Source organism: Cucurbita pepo, chromosome 18, assembly GCF_057944985.1.
Source record: "Cucurbita pepo subsp. pepo isolate OVF chromosome 18, ASM5794498v1, whole genome shotgun sequence".
Classification (NCBI taxonomy): domain Eukaryota; kingdom Viridiplantae; phylum Streptophyta; class Magnoliopsida; order Cucurbitales; family Cucurbitaceae; genus Cucurbita; species Cucurbita pepo.
The window spans coordinates 8171471-8182712 of NC_141815.1; the positions used below are offsets into that span (position 1 = coordinate 8171471).

The 11242-nt window shown below is 35.1% G+C and overlaps 2 protein-coding genes across 2 annotated transcripts; both read right to left on the minus strand.

Annotated features, from left to right (window-relative positions):
* Nucleotides 1-391: 391 nt before the first annotated feature.
* LOC111779547 (uncharacterized) lies at nucleotides 392-4229 on the minus strand. Its single transcript, XM_023659608.2, has 6 exons — nucleotides 3693-4229; nucleotides 2992-3045; nucleotides 2795-2875; nucleotides 2157-2226; nucleotides 1911-1999; nucleotides 392-851 (listed from the first exon to the last, which is right to left on the minus strand). The coding sequence occupies exons 1-6, from the start codon at nucleotides 3864-3866 to the stop codon at nucleotides 717-719; spliced, it is 603 nt and encodes a 200-aa protein (XP_023515376.2). The 5' UTR covers nucleotides 3867-4229; the 3' UTR covers nucleotides 392-716.
* Nucleotides 4230-7165: 2936 nt separating this feature from the next.
* On the minus strand, nucleotides 7166-10692 carry LOC111780491 (protein HEADING DATE 3A). The gene is made up of 4 exons (XM_023660912.2): nucleotides 10271-10692; nucleotides 10127-10188; nucleotides 7769-7809; nucleotides 7166-7599 (listed from the first exon to the last, which is right to left on the minus strand). Exons 1-4 carry the CDS (start codon nucleotides 10466-10468, stop codon nucleotides 7358-7360), a joined length of 543 nt encoding a protein of 180 aa, XP_023516680.2. The 5' UTR covers nucleotides 10469-10692; the 3' UTR covers nucleotides 7166-7357.
* Between the last annotated feature and the right edge of the window lie 550 nt (nucleotides 10693-11242).

Sequence of the window (11242 nt, forward strand, 5' to 3'; positions counted from 1 at the left end):
TACCCTACATATTTATTGAGCAAAACATGTTTATAAACTCATCAAGGGTCCGCTAAAAAAAAAAAAAAAAAAAAAAAAAAAAAAAAAAAAAAAAACCCTAAACTCTAAATAAAAAAAATAAAAATAAAAATAAAATCACAATATTTTTTCAAAATTTTGCAATATCCATGATTTTTCTTGTATATCTATAAATTTGAGTTCAACTGTTCTAAATCAAACTATAAATTTGTTACAATCAAACAATAATACAAAAAAAAAAAAAAAAAAAAAAAAAAAAAAACTAAATGATTAAATTGGCAATTTCATGAGGTTTAAAAAGCAATGGATGAAAGGTTGAGAGCCTAATTGCAAAAACCCTGATGTGGTTTTTGTAAAGAAAAATGTATTTAAATGAATTCAAAATATCATCCACTACACATACAAGGAAACAGAGCAGCAGTCCCATCATATCCTCAAAGACCTCATCAAAGTACCTTGAACATTGAAGAATCTAGGAAGGAAGGAAGGAAGTTCCCACAACGAATTAAGTTATTACAATTTGATCATCTCAAAGGCCCTTATAGATTATAGATCTGCGGTGTTTGTTCACAAATTATGATCCTTGAAAGGGTATCATCCAATAAGATATTCTAGCCAAGCCAAGCCAATCAATCGTTGAAGTACAGTAATAAATGACACATATAAGCTGTTGAGAATGATTAACCTTTTGTTTGCTTTTATCTTTCTTTGAGTTCCTGTTCGAATTGATGCAACTTTTCACGAACAGGCTGCAAAAATCGCTTCAAATCTTGGCAAATCTGCAACTTATCCTCTCCCACAAGATCTTTCTCTTCGCCAAGTCTCACTTCCATCTGCAGCGTTTCATAAGTAAAATTTCTATTTTTTTAATGAAAGAAATATTTTGTTTATCGCTACTAGCTATCGTTACAAAGTCGTTCTACCCGAACATATGTATAAGTAAACAGCCCAAAAAGAAAGAGGAGCTTACAAAAAGAGGGCATAATCTAAAACAAGCAAGCTTAGAGGATAGTTATAAAAGTCTTAGTCAGTAAATCACCAGCAAATCACCCATTAATTATTGAACTAACTCACTGCATATCCACAAAAGGTGCACTTGATTATGGGTGCCTAAGACTCTCCGGAGGAATCCTTCCTGTTCATTCAACCTTTCCATGATATTGAGCCCCAATTTTTCTTTTGATGAATAAAATTTCTATGATGTTGAGCCCAAGTGGGCAGACACTAATGATCAGCAGGAAGTTCGAAGAGAAGCTGTTGCTAACCTCTAAATCTACTATCTTAATCATGAGCTCTGCGCCACCTAAGGTGGTGGGTGCATAGGAAGGTGTTGGCAGAAACAAAAGAACCGCTCCACCTTCCTCGAAGAACAGAACCCAGTTATAGCCTTATTTCCTCTGGACAATTCAATTACCAATTTGTTGGAATAATCAGAGTTCAAGACATAGAAACTGAATTCATAACAATGGTATTAGCCTTGTTGATCCCCACACTAGCTCACAACTCCCTAGGTTCATTTGATTTTAGAGTCCATCAAGGTTAAACTGAAAGGTAGGTTCTTCAAGGGTTACCTAATCGAGAAAGCCTCGTCGTGACACAATGAGAGGGGTTAGTAAGCATACATGTAGGACTTATCTGGAAGAGCAGATTCAGATATCTATATGCACAGACAAGAACTAATTTACTATATGAGCATAAAAGCATGGAAAAGCAAGTAAATTGTATACATCTGTCCATAACAAGGCAGCCTAACGTTTGGAAAGATGAGTCTCTGTTTATGCTTATTATTCTTTGTTTTCTTCTCCAACGAGTCTGTTTATGATTACTACCCTAGACCATTCAAGAAATTGGCAGCCCCCAAAATGTAATAATGAAATCGAAGTACAATGTACCTGCAACTCATCTAGCTCCCCGAACGAGAATTCTGGGATATCTATATGCCCCTTCACCATCTTTTTCTCCTGTCTTATAGTCCACTCACCTGATATCATGTACAAATTGTGATAATTCAGCGAACACATAGTCAAAAGGAAAGTGATACCAAATAAATACAATTTTCTTTCTTCTTTCTTTCTTTTTTTTTTTTTTTTTTTTTTTTTTTTGAAAATCAAAGTAAAAGTAATTAATATAATCACTACCTTTAATTTTCAATGTCAATTCGTATGTATAACCAACACGCTTCTTGTTACGGACAGTCACTAAAACAGCCTGCACACAAGAATGTAGAATATAGCAAATGGCATATTTCAAATGCTAATATTGACGTTAATTAATATCTACGGCGAACATGAACATAGCTCAACTATTTAAGACATTATTAAGGTCAAAAGTTCAAATTTCTCCACCCCAAATTTTGGGCTAAAATATATATATATATTAGTTCAGGTGTTGAAAGGAGGACATCTCAAGGAGTGCAAGTTCTCAATTTTCAATAACTACCATAGTCTCACTCACTTTACATAATAGACACAAACTAATTCATTAAAGTCAGAAAAGGTTACAGAGAAATGCAGGGTAAAAAGACATCTTGCTTACCATAAAGAGATTTTATAACTTATAAGAAACATTGTACAAACGGTAGATGCACCCAATTACATTAAAAATGAAATATCCTAAGCAAATTGCAATTGGATTCTAGTAATGTTTAAGGAAGCAACAAATCTCTGTCTCATCAATGCTATATCGATGATTCTATATCAAATCCCACTAAAAGCATGCACTTGACAAGCATTATTTGTATGGACCTATTACAATAGAAGGACTGCTGAAAACTTACATCCCCAACACATTTTGATACATCCATTATTTCTGCTTTACCACTGGAGAACTCCAAGGAGGCAACTGACATTAGCAACTCCTACAATAAAGTAAAAAAAAGAGAAAAAAATCTGTTAAAAAGAGGCAACAGCAGATAAACTAAAAAGCATGGCATAAAAAAGTTCAATTATATTGCAGCCTGTTGAAGTCACAAACCTTCATTCTATCATTTGCCCATTTATTCACGTTCTTCTCCTCCCAAGTTCCAGCCTAAATGAATAGTACAAACCACAAACAACGCATCAAACCCCACTAGAAACGAAGATCATCTCAAAAGCCAATCATCGTAGTGGCATTCCATGCATGAGAATCTAAGTTGTCCACCAACAGATTTTCACTTCTAATAAATTATGAGCAGTATGCCTCGAAATCCTTGACACAATTGAGGTCACCCATTTCCATAGAAAAAGACACATTTAATTTTGAATTTTTTGGGTCGTGTCTCAAAGTTAGGCAAATTAATCACAAACAAATACAGACTTCCTTAATCATTTCAAGTTTCAACTTTCTTCATAATATCGACATTACCCAATCGAATGGGTCGAAGATATTTAACAAAGTCTACATTGTCTCAAACTAAAAGACATTAGAAGATTTAAATTCTCATTATTTAAACTATTCTCAATATTTAAAATCATTTCTCAAACTTTTGTTGGTAAATTCGAGCCTCCTTTCGTATCGGAGTGCACTTCAATTTCCAATTTCAAATATCGTTACAAACGCTACATTTCCCCCGGCGACACGGCATACCATAAACATTAATCCTCCAGTAAATCAGATTATCTATACTTTAGCAAGAACGACTACGACAACAACAACAAAAGCAGAAATGACGCAATTCAAAAACCAAATAATACCCGATTCCAGACGGAGCCAAGGGTAGGAGGCTGAGACGCTTGAGAAGCGAGTATGTCGTCAGCAGAGAGCTTCCGAGGTACAGGAAGAGGAGCTGCATCCTTCCGCGTTTCCCTGACCCAATAGGTGTAAGAAGCCCCCTGTTGGGTCTCCGACGAAACTGCTCCATTCTCCATTGCAAACCCAATAAAGAAAAACTTCTTCCAATCTTCCCGATCACCGAGATTACAATCCCTGATTCGAACAAGCACACGCCAAATTTGAATGCCAAAAACAAAAGGGGATCAATCTGTGGCGACGCCTCTCTCTCTCTCTCTCTCTCCCTCTGGTTCGAACGAAGCTTCCCGAAGATTTTGAATTACGGGGGAAGCAGCAGGTTTTTGGTTCTGTTGTTCGTATAAATTGCAGTGGGAGCAGCCACAAGGCCTCGCACGAGAATTCAACCAGGCCGATCTCGAACGTTCTCCTTGCTTTCGCCCTCTCTCTCAGCCCGCGGATCGGGCCCTCTCAGGGACCCTTTTGTTCGGTTCTACAAACTGACCTTATTAGGGTTTTAAGCCTCTTTTAAGGGCCCAAATTTAAGGGTTATATATATATATATATATATTATTTATTTATTTCTAAAATTTAAAATTTTAATAAATTCTTATTAATTGGTTCACTCTTAAAAAGTATTAAAATTTAGGGACTAATATGATATCAGAGTCATGCCCTAAACTTAGTCATGTCAATAAAGAATCCTCAAATGTCAAACAAGAGTCGTGTTCATCTAACATGGTATCAGAGTCATGCCCTAAACTTAGTCATGTCAATAGAATCCTCAAATGTCAAACAAGAGTCGTGTTCATCTAACATGGTATCAGAGCCATGCCCTAAACTTCAGTCATGTCAATAGAATCCTCAAATGTCAAATAAAGTATTGTGAGTCTCGAAGGCATAGTAAAAAATGACTAAGGCTCTAAAAGAAAAGGAGTCGAGCATCGATTAAGGGGAGACGTATTTTGTTCTATTGGAGATGTTGGATGAAAGTCCCACGTCGGCTAATTTAGGAAATGATCATGGATTTATAATCAAGGAAGGCATCGGGCGTTTTGGGAAGCTCAAAGTGGACAATGTCATATAATTGTGGAGAGTCGTGTTCATCTAGCAAATATAATCTAAAAGCATGTTAAAAATCCGTTAATTTTTAATTTATCTTTTAATGACGTGATCTTAATATTCTTTCGTTTATAATTTGATTTACAGTATATTTTATATTATAATATTCTTTATTCTCAGTATCTTAATATTCTTTCATTTATGATTTGATTTACCGTATATTTTATATTATAATATTCTTCATTCTCAGTATTTAATTATAAATCTAACAATTTTTTTATCTTTTTAATAATCTTAATATTCTTTCCTTTATGATTTGATTTACAGTATATTTTATTTTATTCTCAATATTTAATTATTTTATATTTTCCGTCTTATTTTGTAATGGCCCAAAATATATATATATATATATATATATATATATATATATATATATATATATATATATATATATATATATATATATATTAAAATAATAATAAATAAAAAAACTGTCTACCTCTCCTTCAATCTCTCATCCTCTCCCCTAAAATACACCTCTTATCCAGTATCAATAATTCATCACACAAAACAAAAACCAAAGAAAATATTTTCTGGAGGAAAAAAATGTATATGATGGAGAGATGGTTAGGACTGAGAGATGGTTAGACAATAATGGAAAGATCAAAAGAAGGCATGGAGGAGAGACGGTAGGCAGAGAGATGTCATTTGAAAAGGTTAGTGGTTAGATTTACCTTTAGAGAGAGAGGAAGATTGGAAAACAGATCAAATAATAATAATTAAAAAAAAACAATACGAAAGAGAAGAAGATAAAAACAAAACAGATCAAATAATAATAATAATAATTAAAAAAAAAACAATACATGGGAAAGAGAAAAGATAAAAACAATACATGAAAAAGAGGAGAAGATTAGATTTGAAAATAGTAAAGCAAAACAAATATCTGGGAATAGAATAAACTGCTTAGATTTGAAAATAGTAAAACAAAACAAATATCTGGGAATAGAATAAACTGCTGAACAAAATTAAACGATTTAGACATGGGAGTAGATGATTTAGATATGGGAGTAGAATTAAACTCCTGGGAAGAAACTACTTAAAAGAATTACTTTAATTCAGACATGGGAGTAGATGATTTAGATATGGGAGTAAAATTAAACTTCTGGAAAGAAACTACTTAAAAAAATTATAGAATTAAACTTGAAGAAACTGATTAAATTGCTTAAAATTGAACCGCTTAAAAGAAGTAGAGTTAAAAGAAAAAAAACAAAAAAAAAACAAAAACAAAAGAGAAATTAAAAGAATTAGAGCTAAAAGAGAAAAAAAAAAAATTAGAATCGTTTGAAAATAGCAAGTACGGTTCAAGTGGCACGTACTGTAAACATAATTAAAATATAACATAAAGTTAGAGAATGAGAATGAAAGATATGAGAAATTATTATATTTGTATCTATAGGATATAATATTAAATGTTGAACTATCAAACCCGCTTGAAATATTAATAATATTGACATATCTTTAACTTAAAACTGTATTTCACACTGTTAGTTGAATTATTAATTAAAATGTGTGACGAACGATGCGATAGGAATCAAACCTTAGCAACCTTTTGGAGCAGCTTTCGAGAAACGGGAGCTTACGTTAATTAAATTAGGGAATACTTCGGCTAAGGGCAACCAGGTAAGTGGCCTTACTATAGGATACACTAAAAATTGTATGAGTTACGATGATGTATGAACTATGTCGTACGATGCAGTATATGAGTTATGATGATGTATGAGTTATGATGATGTGTGAGTTACGATACTTGATGATGTGCTTAGTATATATATATTTTGATGAATGTTGTACTTGATATGTTTGATGCACTTTGTGACAATATGGTGAGTATGATGATTGTGTGACGTTTACCTTAATATGATGATGTTTTCCATATTGAGCATGATATATGATGATGAGTGTCATATTGCATCATGTCGTTAGATCGACATAGGACACAACCCTAAGAGCGTGAAAATGATATTAATATAAATATCCACGAGTATGTGTTACCTAGAGTAACAAAGAGATGAGACTAGAGGGTTGTGTCAGAAGAGACATTACGATGGATCTAGAGGGACCTCATGCATATTGTATGTTCATAAGCATAGGGCTACTTCCCCTAGAGATGATGAGTGCGGACGTGCACCATATGATGAGCGCGAATGTGCACAGGTGCGAACGCACACAGATGAGGGTGTTCATGAGGCCCATGACACTATGGGGTTTCGCTGACCTCCGGACGTCGCTACAGATTAGCTTGACCAGAGGGTCTAGGGGGTGTGCGAGCACCCTGGGGTTATTTGAATATGTTATTAACCTAATCGACCAGAAAACGAAAGTTCATAGGTTATTTGACATTACAAAGATATAAAACTGAAAATTCACGACTTATTATTACATAAAACGAAAAAGATAATGATGTATTAAAAACCCTTTTGATTATAACCGCTAATTATTAGACACAAACATGAAAGTTTGTTATTACAATATAATATTGTTTGATAATTTAATGTGAAGTGGAGTGGTTTTATGAACATTCATCGCGGGCTCTTCTCCTTCCACCGGAGCCATTTTCCCTTTGGCAATTGAAGTAAACGGCGGCAACCGGCGAACCAAGATTGTAAAGCTCTGCAAAGTGTCTGGTGTTGAAGTTCTGGCGCCACCCAGGAGCGTACACCGTTTGCCTTCCGAGCTGCCGGAACAAGACCAGCACAAAACGGTGGATACCCGCCGTTGGTCTTGGATTCTCGTAGCACACTATCTCTTGTCCTACCATTCACCGGTCGACCCGTCAACCTCAACATAGTTCAATTGGTTTAAGTTTGTCGGTTTTTGATTAACATGTCTAGGGTTTGATTTCTTGCTTTACAATGATTTGTTTTTCGTGTCGGGGTTTTTTAGGAATTTAGTTTATGTGTTAACTAAAAGAACAACGTACCAAAGGTTGCCTCGGTTGTAGCTGGAATATCGGTCACTAACCTGTCGAATGAACCAAAATATGAAAGAGAATTAAAGAGAATGATTGAGGTTAGAAGGTTGAGTCTAATATGTCGTAAATTTATGTAGCAAAAAGCGAGGACGAGGAGGAGGGTCCACCCATGTCATCGACTGGTTCGTGTTGAAAAAGTAGGGTTTGTCCATCTTCTCGACTAGTTCATTTTGAAGAAGAAGAAGGGTCGAGTAGGAGGAGGAGGGTTCACCCATCTCATCGATTAGTTCGTGGTGGAGGAGGAGGAGGGTCGGGAGGGTCTACTCATCTCATCGACTGACTCGTGTTGAAAAAGTAGGGTTTGCCCATCTTCTTGACTAGTTCATGCGGAAGAAGAAGAAGGGTGAGGACGAGGACGAGGAGGAGGGTCCACCCATCTCATTGACCGGTTCGTGTGGAAAAATTAGGGTTTGTCCATCTTTTCGACTAGTTCATGTTGAAGAAGAAGAAGGGTCGAGGACGAGGACGAGGAGGAGGGTCCACCCATCTCGTTGACTAGTTCATGGTGGAGGAGGAGGAGGGTCGAGAGGGTCTACCCATCTCATCGACTGACTCGGGTTGAAAAAGTAGGGTTTGCCCATCTTCTCGACTAGTTCATGTTGAAGAAGAAGAAGGGTCGAGGACAAGGACGAGGAGGAGGGTCCACCCATCTCATTGACCAGTTCGTATGGAAAAAGTAGGGTATGCCCATCTTGTCGACTAGTTCATGTTGAAGAAGAAGAAGGGTCGAGGATGAGGACGAGGACGAGGACGAGGGTCCACCCATCTCATTGACTGATTCGTGTTGAAAAAGCAAAATTTGCCCATCTTATCGACTAGTTCATGTTGAAGAAGAAGGTTACACCCATTTCATCGATCGATTCGTGTATAAGAAGTACAAGAAGAAGAAAGGTCCACCCATCTCATCAATTGATTTATGTAGAAGGACAAGAAGAAAATTGTTGAATTTTTTTTTTTTTTCAAATTGATCCCTACAAATTAGCTTAATTTCAATTTCATCCTTATAGTTCAAAAAAATTTCAATTTGATCCCTACAATTTACTGAAATTACACAAAACTTAATTTTGTCCCCTCGAAAACTCAATCATTTTGTCCATTTCTTGCTCGACTATATCAAAATATCTTTGACCAACATAGTCAATCACCAGCTCACTACACGTAAACAAAGATATTTGACCAAACTACAAGAACTAAATTAAAAATATTTAAAACTATAAAAACCAAATCGACCTAGTAGTAATAATAATAATATAATTGTTCTTTTTGGACTTTCCCTTTCGCGCTTCCCCTCAAGGCTTTAAAACGTGTTTGTTAGGGAAAGGTTTCCACACCCTTATAAATGGTGATTTGTTCTCCTCCCCAACCAATGTGGGACATCATAATCCACCCCCCTCCCCCTTCCGGGGCCCAGCGTCCTCACTGGCACTCTTTCCTTTCTCCAATCGATGTGGGACCGCCCTAAATCCACCTCCTTTGGAGCCCAGCGTCCTTACTGGCACACCGCCTCGTGTCTACTCCCTTTGGGGAACAAATATAATATGTAACGGCCCAGATCCACTAGGAGCAGATATTGTTCTTTTTGAACTTTTAAGCTTCGTAGTAACATTTTAAAACGCGTCTGCTAGGGGAAGATTATTATTATTATTATTATTATTATTATTATTATTATTATAATAAAGAAGACAATTAAAAATAAAAATAAGAAATAAGAAAAATAAAACAAAAATTCTTTAATTTACGGACTGAGTTCGATCCATCAATCAGACCAGTTTCAGCTTTATTCCTTTTCTGTCCTAACAGTGAAAGTCCATTTCTTTTCTATTTATTTATTTATTTATTATTATTTTTTAAAAGTTTTTTATGATCCGTACACCTTTTTCTACAACATAACCATCAAATTCATAATCATTTTCTAATCCTAAAAATAATTTTTTTTTCACTTTAAAACAATAATAAATATAAAGAATTAATACTCGTAAAGCTAAGAGTCGATTCTCGAGCTAACCCGACCAACTTTTGTTAGGTATTTTATGCTTTTAGTACATTTTCATTCCAAGACACGTAAAGTAGTTTTGACCACAATTTTCAACTACTTTTTCGATATTTCTAAAAAAAAGCATGGTGAGTCTTGTCTCATCGGTTAGAAGCTTTGATACCCAGAAGTCATGAACATGTAACCATGTTGAAAAAACGTTGACACGACAACAGAAACGTAATACTCGGTTTCTGAGATTAGGGTAGACTGTCCCAACTGTAAGTATAAAATGCATGTTTACAGTGGAAAAGAACGAGAACGAGAGGACGTACCAATGCAAGTATTCTCTTAGATTGGGATCGCTAGGGCTAGGAGCGTCGGGATCCACCATAACCTAACGAAAAGAAGCGAAAGGTGAAAAAGAAGAAGAAAATGGAATTAAAAAAAAAAAAAAAAAGGTAAAACAAAGCTTCTACCAAAGTGAAGAAGGTGCGAAGGTCAGTGCCACCAATCTCAACTCTTGGCTTGTTGATAGCTTGACAGGGTTTGATCTCACAGCCATTCTTAACTTCCCTCGAGCCGTAAACAACCCTAATCGAGATGGACCTCGAGAACGAGTCGATGACGTCGCCGATCACTCTCCCGACGACTAGAGGGTCACGATCTCTCGGCATCGCGTGTCAAAACCGAGCTGGAAGGTGACCTAATTCTCTTTTGAAGAAGGTCTTGAAGGGCAATGCCCTATTTATATCTCCTCTTAGGGTACCCTACCCTTCTTGCTTTCTGCCATCTACAAAATTATTCTTCTATTGTCTCAATCGTGTCTACTCGTCTCCATCGATGTACTTTTTTGCTATGATCGTTCAACTATGTGATGCATGCACGATATCTAGTACTAAGTAATCGACGTGTAAAAATTTCCATCAATACTTTTATTTATTTATGAGTAAATCGATGTTTTCAGCATTTTGTAAATAATTGACGGGACATAAAGAACAAAACAACAAATTGTCATTAACGTAAATATATTTGTGTCAATTTGATCCTTGAATTTTTAAAATTACAAATTAGCCCCTAAATTTTCAAAATTACAAATTAGTCCCTAAACTTTAATGTTTTTTTAAATTTATGGGTCTACCTACAAAATAAAAATCTATGGTTCTCTTAGACATAAAATTCAATTTTTATCAAATAGATAAATTTTTATAAATTTTAAATTTATCAAAGATATTTTAAATACAAAATTAAAAATCTGAAACCGTTGAAAGTTTAGAGATTTATTAGACATTATTGAAAATTGATGAACGAAACTGAACAAATCTCAAAGTTTAGGGATTAAACTTGTAATTTAACCTAAAAAGAACAATGAAAGAAGGACTAGATAGCAATTATCGTTAAATTAAATTTACGTGAATTATGTAAATAACTAAGAATTTAAGGACTAAATT